Genomic DNA, 23,751 nt, shown 5'->3' on the forward strand with positions numbered 1-23,751 from the left:
TCCAAGTGTGGTAACATAATGAAGGCCCCTTTGTTAATAAACCTACATGCACTACAAAAACCACACTTGTAGGTACCCCTAGGTTTATCAGAAATGGCTGGTATTTCCAAAGTATTGTCATGTTGTAATAACATTTTTAAGCACACATTTATCAGAAATGGCTGGTATTTCCAAAGTATTGTCATGTTGTAATAACATTTTTAAGCACACATTTATCAGAAATGGCTGATATTTCCAAAGTATTGTCATGTTGTAATAACATTTTTAAGCACACATTTATCAGAAATGGCTGGTATTTCCAAAGTATTGTCATGTTGTAATAACATTTTTAAGCACACATTTATCAGAAATGGCTGGTATTTCCAAAGTATTGTCAAGTTGTAGTAACATTTTTAATCACACATTTTTCTTGTACACAAAAGAAGGCTCGTCTCCTACTGCTTTGTACAAATCAACATTGTCCTTTAAAATATGCTAGTTATCACAAATAATTTTTCGTATCACAAAGTTATCAACTGACGTGTAAGCTGAAAACTAACTTGTTTATAGCAGAAAAATTGTTGGCACACTTGACTTTGTCCAAGAGCTGGTGTAATATGGGGGCAAAAAAGGTGTTTCTCTTGTTTAGTATTTCAATAGCACTGGATGACAATCTAGATTGTTTATAACCTCTTTCTAAAAAAAGGGAGGTGATAAAATCAATTTTGTCTTTGAAAAGTGAATCATCTGTTGTTAATCTAGAGGCCCGAATAAACTGCCCATGAGGCATATTTTTCTTTGTAAATTCAGGATGAATACTATTGTATTGCCGATAAAAGTTAGGAAAAAAGTTTTTTTTCTATAAATACTACTATCAAAAGAATGATTATTAGTGTCCCATTTCAAATTAATATCCAAAAAATGTACATGTGGGCCTGCATTTGCTAAGGTAAATTCTAAGAAGTCTATACTTCTGTTCATTTCATCCAAAAATAGTTTACAATCATTAAAACTGCCGTGCATAATAAACAAATCATCAACAAATCTCCTAAAAGATTATGTTACCAAAAAAGGTGTTGCTGGATAATAACTCACTCTCCTACCACTCCAAAACCAAACTGGCAAAGGCTGGTGTTGCCACTGGCCCCATAACAACACCTCTGGTTTGTTGGTAATATCTCCTGTTGAACATGAAATAATTATATTCTAGTAAAACCTCAATAAGTGAACAGAAAAAAATGATCTTATCCCATGAATATGTTGTTTTTGTTTGTGACATATAGGACCTAACATATTCTATTCCTGTAAACCATGGTATGCTGGAGAATAAAGAAGTTACATCTACAGTAAACATAATCATGACTTCTCTTTCATAGTTGTGAATCTCATTGAATTTCCTGATATGATCAATAAAATCCCAAGAGTCATGAAAATATGGGCGTAAATTCTCCAGTAGTGGATTTAAAATAATATCCACGTGTACAGAAATACCCTTGATGATACAGTTGGGAGCAGACACAATAGGTCTAAAAGGGGGGGGGGGGGTTGGTAATACTTTTATGCATCTTAGGTATGCCTAAGAAGACCCCTAACTTATGGTTGTCAACAGACAAAGTTATACAATTTGTAGTCCATATGACCATTCATAAGCAAGTCATACAGATAACCTTTAATATAATTATAGCCAGAATGTATGTGTTCTAACCTGACTTCCCTATATTCTTCAACATTCATTAACATTCCTTCAATGGCATTTGTGTAATCTAACTTATACAGGCTAACAAGTCCCCCCCACCTTGTCTGCTGTCATAGTGCGCATGTGTTTCAAGTTTCTAAGTTCATACAATGCTTGTCTCTCCAACATTTAAATTATAAAAGTGATTTCCAACTTTTTTGCTAAGTAGCTTCCTAATATCACTTTCACAGCTTTTTTCAAAGACTTCAAGGGTGTTTATGGTTGTAAGTAGGTTTAAAATAATAATTATTACTACTCACCCCTTGGAGCAAATAATGTAAATTAAGCTTTGTAGAGTAAAACTTAAGTTGTAAAAGTATAATCGACAGTCAAATTGAACAGTTTGTAATGTGAACTCAAGTCCATTGTTTAGAACTTTTTTCATTGATTTTTTGAAACAGTTTCTGAATGATTTTCTCCCCTTTCATCCATAGGATACACATGAAGTTCTTCAAAAGTGTCTGTAAATTTACCTTCTTCCAAAGAAATGGCCGCCCTCACTAAATGGCTATTTATTTATGGGTCTAAGTTAATTTGCTTGTCACTCAAAACTGCAGTTTCTTCTCTTAAAGAGAACACATCTCTTGTTTTGAAACTGCATCAAATTTAACTGCAACTGTTATGTTTGTCAAGAGAATCATTCAGAGGAAAAGCCATTTTTAATTCATAAGCTTCTCTGTCTCTAAGAATTTTCTTTTGTTTATGAACCACCACTGTTTTTTTCAAATCTCTCTAGGGAGATAAAAACATTCTCATAATAAGCTTTCATTTCACTAACAGATGGTAACATTTTTAACACTTGTTCATCTATTCTTTTTATATTCTCCCTTAGATAGCACATTAGTTTCTTGTTTTTAATCAATATTTTCAGGAACTCCATGCCAGATTTATTGAAAAAATCACCCAGTTCTGAATAAAAGGGATCCTTGTAGGTAATCCCATTAGGGAATATGAAAAACCTAACCCCCTTAGGAACAACATTCAGTGATTTAGATTGCTCAAAATACATATTTTTTATCACACACACATACCTTATTTACATTATTTATATTTTGTATATGCTATTTATACATATGGTTGTTTAAACTTGATTTCATTCATTTTTTAATCAAAGGATGTATAGCAATTTTCACTGTTGGCCAATGCATTTTAATGAATTTTCGAATGATGTTTTTGCATGGCTTGGTATGATTCTGCTTTAAGAAATTCTTAATTCTCCTATTGAACAATTGAATGTGGCTTTTGATTGGAACGTGGTTTATTTAAATAGTGAGCACTATGTGTAAGTGTTTTTTCTGATGAAGTCTTTTATGGATGAAAAGCGGAGATAGTAAAGTTCTAGTATGCTTAAAGTTGACTGCAGTTCTCTCCTGATATTTTAGTGTAGTTTGTGCTTTATTTTTTTACAATTAGCACTTCATTGCTTGACAAGTTTCAAGTGGTTGGGAGCAGAACAGCTTGCTGGTCCTGCAGGGTGGCCTACCCTCTTCCCCTGTGCAGATCATCTTCCAAGTGTTGCATTGCTGTCCTGTTTGGGAAGCATGCCTTAGCATGCCATGTTCCCCTTACAGTGTAAATGCCCTTGGACAGATAAGCTTGATCTCCACATGGTATAACACCAAGTGCTCCAGCTAGGTGTCACACATTTGGTGACCAGAAGCACCTTTATTTCTTCAAAAGGGTGAGCCAGCAGTGGTCACTCAGTCCCATCAGGGCTTTATCACTGTATGTCACGGGTGAGCAACATTAGTCACTCTATCCCATCAGGGATTTATCACTGTATGTCACAGAGCTGGCTTCAAATCTTTAAGCTATTTTAATCTGCCCTCACAGCTTATCAAAAATTCCACAACATCATTTTGTCTTTGTATTCTTTTCGTTCCTGATCCCAAACCACAAAATGGCATATTCAATGCTGGCTAACTACTGTTCCCTCACATGGACGTTCATGATCCCCTCTAATTTGAATAGGGTCATATCCATAATTATGTTACTTTGATAGAGTCCTGCATTAGTTGTCTGAACCATTTTTGGTCTAAGATGTCAGTCAGTTCATGTGATTAACTCACTCATCCTAAACTGTGATTCAGTTTACCACACTGTTACTGCTCTAAACTCATTACAGATAGTCTAGTCCCCTCTTTCATTTTACTGGCCTCAATTAGCTTTCCTTACCAAGCTACTGCTGCCTATATCGCCACCTGTTTTACTCCTCCCTCCTCCTTCCTTAACTCTATTCGCCTTTTTCTTTTCACTTTGTTTCCACTTACACAACTGTACATATGTTTGGTTTGTTAGATCTTCCATGCATATGTTGTTTGTCAGATTGTCTATGCTCATTCATAAATGTAAACTATTAGTATTTGCATACTGTATATTGTTTTGTTACATTATGATGTAACCTGGGCTGAGCCAAAATTGGCCATTGTTTGATCAGTGTTCTACTGTGGTAAACAAATGTAAATAAACAAATAAATAAATGTCCTCTCCATCTGTAACCCTAGCATTTAGAATATGACAGCCTTCTGTGGGCTAATTTAGATCCCTGAGTATTATCCTCTTCTATCTACCCCACCCACTCCTTTACTGCCTCCTCCTACATTTCATTTCCTCTCTTGATTTTCTGGGAGCTGATACATTATTAATCCACCAACATTCCATGTTGCTAGTCATTTACTTCCAGGGCACTTACACTGGGTTCTTACTTGTTTGTCCTCTTCTCTTCTTCATGGGACGGTGCTCGTCTTCTTCTCCATCATTACATTTGATTGCATCATCCCCAGCCTCCCTACTCTGTCATTCTTCAACAGCCTATTACCAGACACATCTATGCCTCACACCTCTGTTGTGATTGGTCCATATTTCTGTAAAATAAACAGTGTCCTCTCTACTCCCTCCTGAACCAGTGCTTATATCTCCCCTATCTCGTCCTATGCAGTGTAATACTAGCCAGCCATGCTCTAAGCCATCTGCATTTACTTCACTGCTACAGTATGAAACTGTTTTTCCTTTAATTTCCTGCCTGAATACTCAGTGTTCTGCCTGTGTGACACCCCTCTACCTTTGCACCTTAGTTTACATGTATGATTATTAAAATGTAGTTCTACATTTATACTCTAAGCACCACTGTCCCTTCCTGGACACTTGTCAAGTAACATACGCTGCATTTGTTTATAAAACCTGCAAACTTACATAGTGCAGACATTTATTGTAGCATAAAATACATGCATTTTACTGCATATGTGTGTGTATGTGTGTGTGTGTGTGTGTGTGTGTGTGTGTGTGTGTGTGTGTGTGTGTGTGTGTGTGTGTGTGTTTAAGTGTAAGATAAAAATATGTTTGGGTGATTCATTTATTGGCTTGTGCCTCATATTTCAGGAACTAACCTTGCCACAGAACTGATATATGCAGCTATAAAAGCATACACTCATAACTGTATTGGAAAAGACTTATTCATGTAGCTGCATACAGCAGTGAGCTGCTTTACTGAGTATATCTGTATGTAAATGCTGCAACCATAATGTCACTAATGAATGGCAAACTACAGACTGTTTGAATAATTGACAAGAAACGTAGTATAGTCAGTTGTATAGTGTACAGCTGGTCTTCTCACATGTTGTGTAATTTGTGCTATGTTGTCAAAGTGTTAACATTTACTTTCGGCTTTTCATTGCTGTCAAATATATGCATGTTGGTTCCCACTAAAAAAATATTGAATCATAATTGCACACTTCAGCTTTTGTTTCTGGGCCTAAGCTGAAAAGGGGTATTACTGCATATATCCAGTCAGAAATTCCCAGTAAACAAAGGAGAATAAATAAATAAATATTGAAGTGTGAATGGGGGGATCTGCACTAATTCTATGAATGCTGGCTCTTGAATTACTGCCACTACCACAGTGTACAACAGTCATGGTGATAGCATGTAAGAGTGGTAGAGGTGCGTTGGGGTAGACAACCCTATATCTGCTATACAGTGGGATTAAGGCCCTTTTAAAATGCCTTACAAGAGTACTAGCAAGGTTCTCAAGTCACTGTCATTTTATAAGAATTGCAGCATAAACTTCAAAATGAGAGGACTTGCAGCCTCGCATCTTGCACTTTTTATAAACAGCCATACATATTATGGCACCTAGCATGTCACTGTATATGGTTTGGGCAAGTGTGCAGATACAGGACCTTCTACAGATATGATAGCTAACCTTACTGTCCATATGATTAGGGATGAACTTTTTTTGTTAAAAGAACATAAATGAGCTCTTCTTATCAAGCACAATATCTCCATAGTTATGCAAAGCAAATGGTACCTGCATAAAACTGTATATCTCAAATCATGCACATTATTACAGCATGACAAACCTGAGTACATCTAATAAGTAATGCAGAGCATGTGTCTGTTTGCATATGTCTGCTACTTAACATTATAGTTGGCTTAACATATAAGATGCAAATTATAATAGTCTGTTAACATACAGGCCCAACCATGGCATTCAAAATATTTGATATGAGCAATACATATGTGATTGCATTCAGTTTGTGTTCATGTTATTACTGCCTGCAACCTCCAGTAATTAACAGTATTGAATGGGGAAGGAGTATGATGCCAGGTAATGCTTTTTTTTTCATGAGGATTATGCACATTGCAAGAAAGGTCTCCCAAAAGATGCAATGTTGGCTGTCATACTTGTGCCAGATGTTGCTTGTGCAAAGAGCCGTATCCAGCAAGATCTGGAATGTGTAAAAGTGAGGGCCACACATATCTGTTGTGAAATGTGGGAGGAGGGATCGCATTGCTAAAATCTGTGTTACTAACACTGAAAAAAAATGTTACAGATAAAAATGTGAAAACCAAAATGAATGCTATAAATTAAGGCTACTGACGCTGAAGAAAATATTACAGATAGAAATATGAAAACCAAAATTAATGCTATAAATTAAGTTGTTCTTGTGGAGTGTGACAAAACTACAGCTACAATAATTGAGTCTCATTTCATTGTGTTATATTGTATTGTACTGTACCGTATTCTTAGAGGAAAGGAAGTTTCAACCCCTGCGAGATTCCGGAAGGAGGATTTCTATTGTCAAGGGTCCCATGGTGTGTAAATATAAGATTAGTAACAACCAAAACACAAAGACAATTTGCATTCATATGGACAGAAAAGAGCATTCACTTACAAGCATAGACATCCAAAACAGTTTTTGGGAAACTGTTATATTCATTTTGAAATGCTTATAAAAAGGTATTGAGTAGTTTTGCTTTATTTGTTCTTGTAAGCATTGATGCACTGTATATTTGCCGTTTACCTTTTCTGACAGTTCTCTTCCTTATTTCTAGAATTTTTCCATCAGTTTCATATTTTCCATGTTCTGGGACTACACCTCCCTTAAATATCTGCTACTGTTTTCTGTTTGTTTATACATATTTTGTTGTTTAACCAATGTCTTTCTTTCATTTCATGCCTCTCTTATAAGCTTGTAAAAGTTGTGTTTGCTATACTTAAACTTGAAAGTTTCCTCACAGATACTTTGATTCAGAGGGCAAGTGCACTTTTTTCATAAAAAAGAGACAGAGAGAGAAAAAAAAATATGTTTGTTGTTTTCCTAGTGTAGACCCAGTAGTAAGGGATTTGGGAACAAATGGTGACAGTAACCTGACCTTTGACTACCATACGTCTACTGTGCTGAGAAAATCATTCTGCTTTGCACAAGCTATAAGTAAGGGCATGACATCCAGATCCATGGAGGTCATTGTTCCACTGTACTGGGCTCTCATCAGAACAGTCATTGAATACAATTCCCCCTTCAGCATGCACCTGACCAGGCTCATGAAGCAGCTTGAGAGACCACAGAGTTACATCACAAAAAGAATTTAGGAAGTAAACAACAAGTCCTGTGCAGATTGTGTCAAAGCCCTATCCTTGTACTCAGTTCTTCAACAGACTCCTAGGTGGTGATCTATCCCTAGCCTGCAAAGCATCCTCTGAACCCACACTGATATAATCAGAGGTAAGCAATCAAAGGGCATACACCTCATCTGCGACATAAACAGGACACAATGGACAGACAGGGTAATCTTTGAGACAGATTCCTATCTCTAGAACATGCTTCCCAGACATGTGAACCAAAACTCTTCCCTAACCCTCAAATGTAACAGGCACCAATGGATGGGAAATCTCAAATTGATTTGGCACCTATGTCCCTAATGGGAAAGGACAACCTGTGAATGCTTGATGTATACATCCCTGTATCATAACTGTAAAATTCCTTGGGGTATTGGCACATGTCGGCAATATTTTGGGTAAGTTTGACTAGACTTAAAATGGCTCTTAGGCTGATAGTCTGTAAGCCTATGAACTATAGGTGCTGCTTATGTTTTGAAGCGACTAAGTCATTTCTTCCCATGTGAAGAAAAGCAAATTACCACATGGAGCATTATGTTGTGTGCACTTTATAATGGGAACAGGATGGAAATTCACAAAGTTCTGAATTTAATAGCTGCAGAAGCTATAGCTAAAGCAATGACAATGTCAGATATGTTAACATCTACATATACAATGATTAAAACCGGGGAGAGAATGAACTAGAAGAGAATGAAAGTCGGCCATTACTGTGTCATTTAATAAGCAGGAGGGAGGTTTAATAAGGACCCCCCGGGTTTAAAAATATCCATCCGTCCATCTATCCACAACCCCTTATTTTCCATTTTTGTACATCGGGTCAGGGTGTCACATTAACAATGGCAATCATTTAGAGCCAATGTTATTGTGTTTTGGGGAAAAAGCCTAACTGGAAATAGACAGACGTAAAAGATAATGTGAAGGAAAAGCATTAGAAGGTATGACATAAAACATCCATAACATCATCCAAGGATAACCATAAGCACCATGGTGGCTTTGAAGGGTACACTATACTTCACTGTGCAGCACATTGTCACATGAAACATCACTGAATAAAGATCACTTTCTTTGTACTGTAGGTTAATTCAAGCACCAAAAGGGAAATTGGATAGGCTTAAAATGTTCTGCAAGGGCAGCGAGCCTGCTATTTACTAATGAAAAGGTGGGCTGTACAAACTAGGAAATCAGAAAACGGTGAATGAAATTCAATTCATTCAAGCTTATTCAAGCCAATTTCTGATGCCCAACAGGCTGCAAAGTGGCAAAATGATCACTCTTCTCTGCTACCGTACCTGTCGGTGTCCCACAAGGCTCAATATGAGGGCCATTTCTCTTCTCTGTCTTCACAAACATTACACCACTACCAGGCTTGCTACTATCATCAAATATCCCAATGACTCCACTGTCATTTGTGCTGCACCCTCCCCTGCCACAGCTTCGAGAAATTATCCAAAAATCATTTTCTGCAGTCAAATCTTACTAAACCCTAACAAAAACAAATTAATTTTTTTCCTTAACAACCATAACATATCCAACAACCTTAGTCAGTACTTTAAAATCATCTTATCTAACAGCACAGTAATCGAGCCAACCATTGATAGCAGTTTGAGATTTGAAAGACATGTATCACTTGTTATGATGTTTGCAGATGACATTGTGATCTGTAGTGAGAGTAGGAATCAGGTTGAGGAGAGAGTGGGAGATATGCTCTAGATCGAGAGGAATGATGAGGTCAATGAGGGCTAAGACAAATATAGTGTGTAAATGAGAGGAGGGTAGAGGAATGGTGAGAGTTTAAGTACTTGGGATCAACAGTTCAGAGTAATGGTGAATGTGGAAGAGAGGTGAAGAAGAGAGTACAGGCAGGGTGGAATGGGTGGAGAAGAGTGTCAGGAGTGATTTGTGACAGAGTGAAAGGGAAGGTCTACAAGAGTGTAGTGAGACCAGCTATGTTATATGGGTTGGAGACAGTGGCATTGACAAAAGGCAGGAGTCAGAGCTGGATGTGGCAGAGTTAAAGATGTTAAGATTTGCAATCGGTGTGACTAGGATGGATAGGATTAGGAATCGGTATATTAGAGGGTCAGCTCATGTTGGACAGTTTGGAGACAAAGCAAGAGTTGGTTTGGACAGGTGCTGAGGAGGGATGATGGGTATATTGGGAAAAAGATGCTAAGGATGGAGCTGCCAGGTAAGAGGAATAGAGGAAGGCCTAAGATAAGGTTTATACAGAGCAAGATGCAGAGGATAGGAAGAAATGGAGAATGATGATGTATCACTTGTTATTAAAAAGCCCACATAAAATTAGGTTCTATCTATAGAATTAAATCTTGCCTTACCAACTCCTACTGGACCTAAACAAGCTAGAAACATGTTACCAACAAATTGCGCAATTTGTCACAAACCTTCCTCACAGAACCCATCACTGTGTTGCTCTTCAACATCTAAAATGGTCAGAGCTATCTAAACTCTTACCCTTCAAACAACTTATACTAACCCATTCTGTCATATATCAACTTGATAAATGTCCAGCCCTTCAAACCCTAGTACAATCCCACACTAGTAAAAGACCCCTAACATCCTCTAACAAATTCCTGCTAAAAGTTTCTAAATCTAATAACAGCTCTGGGGGAGTCTTATTATTCATATCACATCTCTAAATCATGCAATTCCATCCCTCAGAACATTATTGACACCAGTAACCCTATTTTGTTCAGACATCTGCTTAAATCTCATGTAAATGACAACTGGTTATGCTTTTGCTCATCTCCAGGCTGAGGTGCTATTTTTTTCCTTCATCATTCCTCCAACACTTTTTTACTCTGCTTTACTTCTGTACTTGCCAAATTCCCTAGTCAGCCCATGGACCTCTTGAAATTTCTCCAAACCTCATCTGCAGCTATATTTTTCCTTAGATTTCTACTCATCTGTCTTCTCTCCCACTATTTATTTTATTTCCTGTCTGCTTATCTTAAACCTCACCAGAATTCTCTAGCTAAACTGTACAGTGTTCTCTAAATTTGATCAATGTTGTCCATGACTCTGATAATACTTGTATCCACATTTTTGAACATCGTCATACTTCTTGTATTTCTCATCACTGTTTAGAAAGCTTTGAATGATGATCTCATTTCTGCAAACTAAGTTTGTATACCCCGGTATATCTGTGCTATTTAATTCTGTGTAACAATGGTAGCTGTCTTACTTTGTTCCTACAAGTATTGTAATGATTGTACCTGCCTCAGATTGTTTATCTTAATGTTGAATTTTTTGATGTTGTATTTTTTATATGTGGAGCTTTTCTCCCTGAGCCTCCACTGAAAATGGGCTATTAGCGCAGTTGGAGTCCCCGGTAAACAAATGTCAGATAAATCCAATTGTAAAATACAAAGGCTTGCTTATTATTCACGGAATGTGTTCTTCCTGGAAGAGAATCAAATGAGGCAGCGTGCTACTTACACTGAGATAACCGTGGAGACTGCTTGTTGCCTTGTTTTCTGCTAAAGAGCGTTATGTAGCTTTAGACACCTTTTCCATAACATAACCTCCTGACTGGCAGAAAACATCAAGCTGTAGTGGTCCTTAGGACCGAGGCTATATTAATGAAGGCCCCAGAAAAGTAAAAAGCCTGAACCGATGCACTCAAATAAAGAAATGTGTGTGCAGACTTTAGTGTAGTACTAAGGCCCTGCTAGCCAAAAGTGATGACATGTTTGAATGCATCTGATATAGTGTTTGTTTTGAACCTAGGGGCTAATTACTCTTCATTGTAAAACAGTGTCAGGTCTTAAAGGAGATGAAGAAATTTGAGGTTCTTTCTTTTTATGGCACATCAGTGGTCTGAGTTACAGCAAATGTTTCTGTTTTGTATGACAATAAAAATTACTATAAATACACACACACACACACACACACACACACACACACACACACACACACACACACACACACACAGAAAGTTTCTATCTGTCTATCTATCTAGCTATTTAAATAGATCTAAATAGCTATATATGTATGTACACACACACACACACACACACACACACACACACACACACACACACACACACACACACACACACACACACACACACACACACACACACACACACACACACACACACACACACACACACACAAAGTTTCTATCTGTCTATCTATCTAGCTATTTAAATAGATCTAAATAGCTATATATGTATGTACACACACACACACACACACACACACACACACACACACACACACACACACACACACACACACACACACACACACACACACACACACACAATACATATGCAGGCATGTACATGAAAAGTGGTAGATGACAAGGCTACATCTATCTGAATTATTTGCATGTCAGAATAATGGGAGAAAGATTTTGTAGGATATTAAACTCATTTATCAATATGTTCCTGCTGGGCAGGACAGATTGATACACGGAGGAAAGCAGTTCTGAAAAAAATAGTCTAAAATTAAATTCCTATCACAGTTTAATAAAACAGGACTCTGCCATATGCACTAACCAAAGGTATTAACTATTTCATGTCATTTTATATTTTAACCAAGTATCTAAGTCTAAGAATTGAATTTTAGGTATGTATGTGTTTATGTGGGAGTTTGTGATGATACAAAACAGACAACATCATGGGTATAATTTCGATGTATCCACACTATGGCTGATGAAAGCAGATTTTCCTCAGCAACAAAGCTGCCTGCTTTTCAAACCAGAACAACAATAATTTGCATATAATTTACATGATAATTACATTTTGATTCTGCTGTGTTTACGTGCTAGTTTATTGTTTACTTTTTGAGCTTTACTCTAAACGTCTCTGTCTCTTATTTATTCAGCTATGCTTTTTCTGTCCTTTCATACATATACTTCTAGAGGAGGAGGAGTAGAAACAAAGTTAAGGGAAAATGTAGCTTTGTGTGTCTGACTTGAGCTTGCAGTGAGCATTGGGATGATGCATACCTCTCAACTGTCCAGATTTTTGCCTCATAATTTTGGGAGATTTACTCACAATTGTTTTGGTGTTCTGGCACATCACTGAAGACCAAAGTCACTAAGTAATGACATACATTTGAGTTTCAGACTTCATATCCTTTAGAAAATGTATGCTAACACATCTGCCATTCGAGCAACGTTCTAAGTTTATAAGGGCAATATTGAAAAATCTGTCCCTATTTTTATTGTTTTGTCCCCACACCATTATTTTAGGCTTTGTCCAGATTTTTTGTAATATGGGATGAGGATGGCATAAATCATTTCTGCTTTATGTAATAAACAAGTAACTGAAAAGTGAGGATAAAGCTCAAAAACTTAAAATGTTAACAAGAAACTAATTACAATAGAATCAGAACTTACTTAGGTGAATTATATTCAGATTATCGGTTGTCATATGTTGCTAATTCATAGTGTTAAAACAGAAAGAATTCCATTCATGCACCCATGCCTGAGGTGAAATATTAAATAACATCCTGATTAAGGTGGACCAGGGAACTCCAGATTTGCAAGTGTAGTTTCTGACACCAGTGGTTTATAGTAAAAAGAGACATGGCTGTGTTTGTGCATGTGCTGGGGGGCACTGCATGGCACAATTGATAAAAGTGTTATTAAATTACATCAATTTTCATAAGTCACTGTAGTGCTAACAACCTGTGTTGCAAAACAATAATCTTCTTATCCAGGATTTGTAGAAGTTCCCTAATTTTGACTTGATGATTTTCAACAGTCCTCTCAGTGGCCTGTTTGGTGATTTTTTTTTCTTGTACTCTAACACTGTCAATCTACTACTGATGCATTTTTTGAACATGCATTTTTTTAAAGATCGATTCCTGACATTGCCAGTAAATTGCATCATTTCTTACTGTGATTCTAATCTCAGTTGTGTCTGACTTGTTGGATTTTGTAGCATAATTTCCTTGTTCTTGTGTCTATAGAGTAATCCTTCTGCTACTTTACCTGTCTTAGTTCATGCAAATCTTTTCACTTACAGGCAGTGATGATAATAACTTATCAGGAACCAAATGACACGGAGTACAGCAACTTTGTGGGAGAGCTGAAAGATTATGCTATCACTCACTTCAATTTCACTATTGAAGATTCTCTGGTAAGGAGAGCATGTTTTAATAACATTTGTATTAATGATGATTTAGCAGTTAGTGATTTTTTGGAAGTTTTGTAGTGGATTAATTAAGAGTTTCTGCCTCATCATAGATTGAATCCACAAATTAGTGCTTTATGTTAAGTATTCAGTCAGTCATGTTATGCAGGTTTTCATTTTTAATATGTTTCAGAAAGTAGTTTACTGATATATCACTTTACAAGAATATTCAGATAATTTAACCATTTTTAGTGATTACATCATGATTGGTTCTAGGATAAAAGGTTGACATTCTGGGATGCGCTGTGCTCTTTTAGTCTTTACATGTTTTTTAAATAACTCATCTTGGGAGATTTTTTATTTCAGGAATATAACCTTTTTAATACACACCTTTTTGTTTCATCTTTTTGTTTATGATATTTAAATATGCATACACGTGTAATTCCCCGTAATAATATAGCTTAAAATCTAACATCAGTAAATAAATGGTAATGCCTGGTGACCATCTTCTTTGATAAATGCTAGTCATATACAATATTGACAATGTTCAGTAAAAATAAATTTTTTCTCGATGGTGCATTTCACACGCTCCCTGCATTATCATGCATTGTGATATAACTGAATTACAAGCTTACTAACATTAATCTTTGTGAAATCAAGTTGTTGTTGCTCTTTTGGCTTTTATCGGTTAGGGGTCGCCACAGAGGAATTCCTGTCCGCTAATGATTGGCAGTTGATTTTTATGGTGCCAGCCCGATGCCCAACCTTCAACAAAGGCACGCCCATTCATGCATGTCTTTCAAACACCACTCAACCGCGGGGAGGACATGCAGACTCCACACAGAAGGTGCTCCAGCCGAGAATCAAACAGGAGAACCTCTTGCTGTGAGGCGACAACGCTACCGCTGCACCACTGCTGCTTAATCTTTGTGAAATCAAGTAACAGTATCAAATGTAATGATTCATTCAGCAGCTGTTACCATGTGACATCTTATCAGATGGGGCTTGTCAGAGTTAAAAAAAAACTGAATAAGTGCAACATGTTCTTCTCTTCTCTTTTATGTACTCTTTCCTAGCCTAAATTCTAACCAGCATGCTAATTCATCCTTCACCTCAGTATCCCCAGATCACATAATTTGGTCTGAACAGGCATGTTAGCAGTTTTCTATAGTGTACTTGTACATTAGCTAAAGTGTTGCCATATATATTTTGAATATGATCAATATATCTACAAATGATGAATTGGCTTAGCTAAATAACATGACCAATACTCCATACCAAACATACTCCATTACCCAGCATATAGATATGTATGTTATTCCCATGTTAATGATGATCCCAGGCAGCCTTTGTGCTCTCCTCCATCATCCCCTAACCCTTGCATAGGTCATTAATATATGGCGTCTGTAAACTTATATAAAATCTATACTGTCACAGATGCCCATGAAAAATCATACTCTTATCTACACACCAAAATGCAAAAGTATTTTTCCACTCCACTTTATACAACAGTAACAAAATATTGTAATAGCTAACTAATGCAAGACACAAAATTAATTGCCTTTATACATTGTTATATGTTAAGCCATTGTAAGTATCCCATTATGTTGGTCAGCACAGTAATCCATAGGATATTTTCAACCAAAGCTACATTTAGCCCCTTGTCTTTTAATAAGTGTAATGCTCACTGCCACTCCTTTTAAACCATTTGACAATACTCAGTACCCATGGCTTTGACTTTGCCTGTTATCCATTTCCCTAATACAATATTCACACAGTCTTTCTGTATAATGCTCTTATGTACTGTCATAAGAACCCCTACACACATTAGCCACCTTTGTGTAAAGCTCGTATCACCTTACTGATCTGACTCTACAATCTTAAACTTAGCTAACATCATATTTTTGTAACCACTCAGTTGTGCCACCAAGCACACTTCATCATTTGATCATTAACTGTACTTTACTACAAGAATAATTAAACTATTATCTATGACAACAACTGCCTTCACTTGTTATTTATGAGAATAGCTCTGTTGCATTTCCCATAACAACCTGCTTACATGCTACCTACATTCTTCTCAGTGTATTATATGTTTTCATCATTTGCAAGACTAGATAAGAGAAAACACCCCAATCCTCCTAAAGTCAACAGTATGAGGTGCATTCATTTGCATACTAGATGACGTTGACCTTCCATGTACATGTATGCATTTTGCCACCACAAAACAGGTAGCCTTTATGAAACTTTTTGCTGTGTAGGCATAGTTAAACTTGCATTTACATTTGCAATGCCAGAGAGACCTGGGTTTTTACTAAAAGTTTGCTACACAGTCAGTTTACATACATTATTTTCAATATGGAATGAGGCATCCTTTTACCAACATTATAAACCTAGTACATAAATTTGCTTTTACCAATTTTCCAAATTCTAGGGTTGTCAGTTTCTGCATTCAGGGCCAATTCACTGTCAAGACATTATTTACCATTCCTTTGTTCTGTGGGGAGGAGAGGGGATCCTCCTTACATCAGTGGGAAACAATGTACAATCAACAATCTGCGAGTCATCCTTAAAGTGCATAGGTGCTTTGTCCTGCAAACCCCCCCCCCCAGAAACTCCATACCTATTGTTATAACAGTTGAACATATATTTTCACATAACAATTTGGCACTGCCTTCTGGAATAAAAGTCCTATTTATAACAGAGAGTTTCTTGACATAGTGTACAAATAGATTTATACCAGTTGACCAAACTGTATTGTATATAATATAACACAACCGATACAGAAACTGTAAAAGAGAAACTCACACAGCACATACATTATGCAATTGCAGAGGACTGTGTCCCTGTACTCTTCTTGTATAAGTCTACAAACTTCAGAGCCATGATAAATGTTATGCAAGGACCATGTTTTGGTTGCAGACTTACCAGATAAAACTCTACCTCTGATATGAACAAAGATAGTGTACACTGTCAAACCAGGAACCAAGAAAAACAACCAAAGGTAGCTTTCCAGAGTGAACAATGAAATGGGCAGCCTCTGGTGGATTCCAAAATTCACTTTATTAAACCTTAGTTGGTAAAAGAAATATATAAAATAAAATAAAATTAAATAAAATATATTTGTATAAGCAACAAAGAATAACAGAGAATAATGCAGCTGAGCATTTCAGCATCTGCACATATTAGTAAAACAGCTGTGCTGCAAACTTTATGCATGCAATCCATTTTAGCACTAGTCCTTGGAATCAGGAGTCTTGTCACAAGTGGTCAGACATTGGTCAGATGGCAGTTAAGTATGTATGAGTAGGTTTGGCATAGTAAATGTTGAAAAATACAATAAAAAAAATTTGAAAAAAAGAATGTATGAGTAAAGAAGTATATATATATATATATATATATATATATATATATATATATATAAATGTGCTTAGAGCCAGGTTTTGACTTTATTAGTGTGTTAGTGACGGTTGTTATAGCCAAGTGCTTAAACTACTTAATATGGCAGAGAGATGAAGACACCCTTGGTGCAAAAGATCTTTAAAGCTGGCTGATTAAAATTATTAATATAGGCCAAAGGGTTGTTATAGCCAAGTGTTTAAACTGATTAATAAAGATTCTTATAGCAAAGTGTTTAATTATTATGGCAGTAAAGGTTGTTAAGTTCAAGTGTTTAAATAAATGAATGTTACTGTGAGTCATAGAAATCTAGCACAAAGTAATCAGTGATGATCTGTGCTTATCTGCAAGGTGAAAAATTAAAGCTGCTGACTCTGATTACAGTTTTGTTAAAAGCCATTGAGGGGTAGGTTAGATTTCAGTAACATTATAGAACGACAAGAGAAAAAAGCACAGAAGAAGAAGCCAGGCTGAACGGGAGTGCAGTGCATTTGCATCACATTAGATGAGTAGCTGGATAAGGATTTTGTTTAGCTGATGTGTATTACTGCAGAGAAAGTGCTCATGGTGTCACTGGAGCAACAGATAAGCCAAGGCATTTATTATCGCTGTGTAGTATGTGCTGGGATGGACACAGGCTGAGAAATGAGATAGCTGAGGACCTAAGATATTTGGAAATGGGTTTAAAAGATAATATGCTGACCACAGCAGGACAGTGGATAGTGCTTTAAATTTTACATGTCAAGGAAAGTGAGAAATAATTTGCACTGAGGAATATGATGCAGCCCTAGCTTGGTTTGTTGTCAGGTTTTCATGGTAGTCTTTTTTCCCCCTGTGATCAACATACAGATTATTATAGTAGTTATTAGTTAGTAATTGTTAATAATTGTGTAGTTTCCTGAATGGATTACTTATTCAATACATTTGTATACTCTCCTGCATTACTATATGTGTCAACAGAGTGCCAGCATTTCAATCTGTATCTTTAACTGCCATATATTGATATATATAAAGTCTGACAACCATCTACATATAATTTAATGTACACATATATTTAGTGTTATATATTAGGACTGTTTATTGTCATATGTAATGATATACTTAAGGACTGTTTATTGTTGTATGTAGTATTATATAATCATTCTACTTTATGTGGAACTTTTCTCCCTGGGTCTTCGCTGAAAAAGGACTTATTTCCAGTTGGACTATCTTAGTAAACAAATGTAAAATAATAAATAAATAAATAAATAAATAAATAAATAAATAAGTAAATATTATTGGAACCCCAAGTTTGACTTGTCACTGAAAAGAAGTATGTGTATGTAAATGTAGGCACTGACACCTATATCCCTAAATTATAATGCACTATTAAATCTGCTAGTGATCAGAGCAATGGTGACTTTTTTCCTAGCTATGTGCTTAAATTAATTTAACATGCAGAGAGATAAAATATACACAACATTTCATGTTCCTATAAAGCAGCTATTGATACAACAATTAAAATGTAATATAAAAGTGCACGTACATTCACCTTAGTCCAGATGCTAGAAGGAATTTGACTGTGTACTAGATAGAAACATGTTTAATGTTGACAGACATACATAGCTTGCATTTAAAGAAAATGAGCCTTTGATTCCTGTGTTATTTGATTGCAGGGATACATCATTTCAGTTTATTCAGAACAGGATGTTGCCTACTAAGATCTGACTATATTACAAATAATATCACCAGAATGTGAACCCAGACAATTTGTGTCACTGTTTTCATTATTAGTAAATGCCTGGATCATCGCACAATGAATCTGTACTGATCAAATTATCTATATCTTTAGTAAACTTTAATGTTTAAGTAGAAATGGAAGTGTTCGTGGAAAAGGCCAGTATAGTTGTTGAAAGCCTTGTTTATGTCTGGCAGCACTCCTTCTCTGCAGCAGCCCGCATAACCTCATTAATGGGAGTCTATTAATGCAGTAAGTAATGGGGGAATATTAACATAGTATGTACCGTAAAGTATGTTTATCTGTATTGTATAGCATTTAGTAGATCAATATTGTAGAAATGTAGGAAACTGTAGTTATCTTTTAAGGTCTATCAACAAAGCTCATGTAAGTATATTCCTGCCAAGTCTAACCCTAGGGTAAGGCATGTGTCACGTAAAAGCACTATGGCATTCACTTTGCTGAAATGATTTATTTTGTGCAATGGGATATGACAGAGTTTTAATTCTAAAAAGATCCCCAGGTGCATTTACTTTGCTTTATTTTATTAAATTGTATATTTGGTTAAATGGCTTTTCATCAAAATGTCAGAGAATGCTAGATATAATAATTTTATGCTTTTTGTCCTGAGTATGTCATTTAAATTCCATATGTGTCCTATGACATAAGAGGAAATGATAACTCTGACCACAAATTTTAGGTTACTTTGCATTGTTATAAAGCATGTACTTTTATCCTGTGCAGATCTAGACTACAGAGTCTGTGAGAGGTGTAGGCCCAGAAACACGTACTGTCCAGAAACACGTACTCTCTTGAGAGTTTATAGTCATTAAAAGAAATATGGCAGTAGAACAAAAAGATAACAAAAGAAAGTCATATGAAAGGATCATTTGTTGCTAAATAAAATCATAATAGAGAGTATTAAAAAGGTACATAATCTTAGTATGGCATGGCTAGATTACAAAAAAAGCATTTGGTAGCATCTCGCACTCACGGATAAAAGAATGCTTTCAGATGTATAAGGTACACACTACACTGATCTATTACATTACAGTGACCATGAAATAGTGACCAATCACTATCAGCTATAACAAAGGGCAAATTATTATCCCAGGGATCAGAGGCATTGCAAATTCAACTAGTTCCCTTTACCAGTTGCATGGTGTTCTACCCCTCCCTCCTCAGATCTTCAAGTGAACAGCAAAAAAAAAAAAAAAAGGCTGCTCCTGACCAAATACACGACCCCTCCTTCCCTCAAAGCCAATCAGGTCCTATTTCTGCCCCCTGCCCCCCCAACACCCTGCCTTTGTCACATTTTTGTTAAAAAAGTTCTTACAAATGATAACAAACTACTTGCTACAATGTAGCAAATGGTTGCTATGGTTTTGATTGTGCAATTCACATTTAGCTCTCATTTTTTATTTAAAAATTTTTTTTTTCTTTTAAAATGTAGCAAACTGCTTGCTAGAATATAACAAGCGGTTGCTACAGTTTAGAGTCTACATGGAGTGCTACCACACTGAGGATTTACTAAGAACAAAAGAAAGAGAAGTATTTTAAACTGTAGCAAACTGCATTGAAAATGTGAACCACAAAATATTATTTATTTTATTTATTTATTTATTTTATTTTACATTTGTTAACCGGATTAGTCTGGCTGAGCGTTTGGCTCATATTCAGCAGGGACCTGGGAAAAAAAGCTCCTCAGGACTAGAAAACAATTTATTAAATTTTAGTAACATAGTAGTAACAATCAGCTATAGGATCTTACAAGCAGAGACCTGGAGAGAAAAAAAGCTCCTCTGGCAATTCAATTATACAGAGTATTAACAATTGACAGACAAGTATGTGAGTTGTTCCAAACAAGGTTTTAAACAATTAGCAGAAGAAAATGTGACTAGTTACAATATTATTTAAGCTGCTTAGACTACAGAATATTCTCTGTTATAGAGAATGATGAAGTTTATATCACATGAGATGACCCATTACCAGCAGTTCAAAAACAGACATGAGGAAAAACAGATATAGTAGTACGTGAAAAGAAAATAACATTGACCATTAAAATTGCTGCACCCAATGTCTTATGTGCAGAGACACAGGGTGATAAAGTGTGAGAATTTGCAAGCAGAAGTGAGAGTAATGTAGTAGAATGATACAAATATAGTTGCAACAGCAGGAGCAAAAAGTCTAATAAAAAGAATACACAATCATACTTAAACAGATTACCAATACATGTAACCCCATATGAATTACTGAAGAAGACAATTTTGGACACATTTTGGGTGCTGAGAAGAGCACTCTTAGCTAATACCAAAGATTGAAACAATACTAATTTCATGAACTCTAATTGTACCCTGACTTAGGAATGGGGTCCATTCCCAGCATGGTATTAGAAACCCAAAATGCTTGGACAAATTGTACCAGGAACATTGGCTACATTATTTAAACAATGAACATTTCTAACAGGAGCCTGCCTTGTCTGCTTCACAGCCAGTGTTTGTACCACATGATGCAGTAAGGTTGACAAAGAGGTTATTAAGTAATAATGGGGGTTTAAGGCAAAACAGTGCAAGCTTTAGCATTTTAAGATAATTAACTTATAAGCACATTATTAGACCAGAAATGAGAAACATGTAAGAATTGAATTGTCTGGGTATGATATAATCACCATTACTGACCAAGTAAGACAACATTTGTGAGAAAGATAAACAACATGATTGAATTAATAGCTAGGGTAAAGGAAGATTGGGGTCCAAAAGCCATTCCTTAACTGTACTGTGTGTGTGATAACCCTTTCTAGAATATTGTGAATAATTCTAGAATTTACTCATATGAAGGCATTAATATGATTGAGACTATGTAGCAGAATGTAACAAAAAAATAGTAAGGAGTGTGAGAGAAACCTGAAGGCACTGGGAGATGTGAAGGCACTGGGAGATATGAAGGTACTGGGAAATATGAACTCACTGGGACATGTGAATGCATTGGGAAACCTGAAGGCACTGGTCGGTAATCCCTTGAGAATGGGTGGAATGATGACATAACTCTTAACTGTTCAGAATTTCTCAAAATGTCCAAATTTTTGCCTCATTTGTTTGTTCTGTCCCTAATAACATTTCTGGTTTTCCAGCAAATCATTTAGGACTGACTTAACTAAATAATGACAGGCGTTTGAATTTCAGACTTTGAATCCTGCAGAAAATGTATTCCAATACAAAAACTATTATTTTCTCTATGTTCTAAGTTTATAAGAGCAAAATTTAAAAGCTGTCCTTGAGTTTGAGCCCTTGTCTTTCCTGTATTTTTGACTTTATCTAGAATGTTTGTGCTAAAGAGGTTGAGAGGTATGAGTGGCGAGAAGACATTGATGGTTCTAGTATAGATCACTGCTATCTAGTTTGTCAAAAAAAGAAAGGTAAAACATGTTTTTGTAGAGGTTAAGTCTTATCCTTCATATCCCAGACCTTCCTGATTTTAATTTCCTATGCTGGTGTTGTACCACTTAAGAGAAAGGGCCCCTTTACATGAAACATGTTTTCGTAACTCTACATTTGCTCTCAAACATAACAGTGTTTTACTGCTTGTAAAAGACAGGGACAGGAGGAACTGATTTAGACAGGCTTGGATGGTGGGATGGTGGTATTAGAAAGGAAGCATAGGGGACAGACAAGGCCACAGGAGTCACCACATTGAAATTCGAGTTGTTCATATGGAGATATTTATTTTTAAAAGGAATGGTGAGATACTGGAGTGGATAATCAGAGAAACTGTTGGTATGACAGTCTGTAGAAGTGTTCAAGAGAGTCTATACCATGTGGACAAATGACTGGAAGAGAGTGCAGGAGGAACAGCTGTATAGTAGCTAGCTATAACATATAGGCAGACTCAATGGACTTTTGATGATGTTCTTGCTCACTGAAGTGAATATATATATATATATATATATATATATATATATATATATATATATATATATATTTTTTTTTTGTTAAACTTCACTCTGTGTGGCTGCTATATAAGTTACCAGAAATGTTTTCTTCCACGATCCAGAACTTTGCAAGGAAGTTACTGACTATTATATAAATGGAAATGTTATCCTTGGATGTATTTTTAGGTTACTTTGCATTGTTATAAAACATGAATTTTTTCCTTGTGCACCTTTAGTGTAGATGTTGTGTGATGAGTGTAGGTCCACGTACTCTGTGTTGTGCTGTTAACTGGATTTCATCTGAAGCACAACCTTCTACCATTCTGTGGAATTTGCTGCAAAAAAAGTTATAGTGCCTCTGTGTGGCTAAATGCAATTAGTGGCTGTGGTACTCTTCTGACATAAAATATTCTGCTTTTCTGAATATTTATACAGCATTGACAAGTGGCATAGACATGTCATCGATATACAATGGTTATAAATAAACAGGACTCATTGAATAAAGGCCATTTTCAGAAGTGACCGTAGAAGGAAAGATGGGAGTACAGAGCAAATGCAAAAGTGATTAGAGAGAGATTATGGATGACCACTTGTGTTTGATTTCAGCAATGCATTCAGTACAGTGGAACAAAACTGACAGATAACAGAAGGAGACATTGTAATATTAAGGCATTAATGGAGGCAGTAGTTAACAACAAGGGTCCTCAGGATACTTATGCTTGTAATAACTGTAAGCAAACCATGCTTGTGGCAAATGCACCATCATTTTATTCTGAAAATGCAAAACTAAATTATGAACCTCCAAGTGGTTTTAATTGCAAGTTGTACATTATATTTAACATTTTCTATAGGATATACTTCTAGAGCTTTGAGCAATCAGATATATAAGCATGCATATGCTACCAGGAAGAAAAACAAGAAAAATGCATTTTTTCAACATACTAGAATATGTGGTCATATTAATGGATTTCTCTTTTTTTGTACTGG

General features: G+C 36.0%; 1 protein-coding gene across 1 annotated transcript in view; it reads left to right on the forward strand.

Moving 5' to 3' along the window:
- NPR1 (natriuretic peptide receptor 1) overlaps positions 1-23,751 on the forward strand; it is a 3,300,976-nt gene that overhangs the window by 874,492 nt on the left and 2,402,733 nt on the right. Inside the window, exon 3 of the mRNA XM_044079969.1 lies at positions 13,613-13,726. Coding sequence (XP_043935904.1) covers positions 13,613-13,726 — 114 coding nt within the window. The remainder of the gene's footprint in view (positions 1-13,612; positions 13,727-23,751) is intronic.

The sequence above is a fragment of the Protopterus annectens genome, chromosome 8.part0, assembly GCF_019279795.1.
Source record: "Protopterus annectens isolate FY-2018-M chromosome 8.part0, PAN1.0, whole genome shotgun sequence".
Lineage (NCBI taxonomy): Eukaryota > Metazoa > Chordata > Ceratodontiformes > Protopteridae > Protopterus > Protopterus annectens.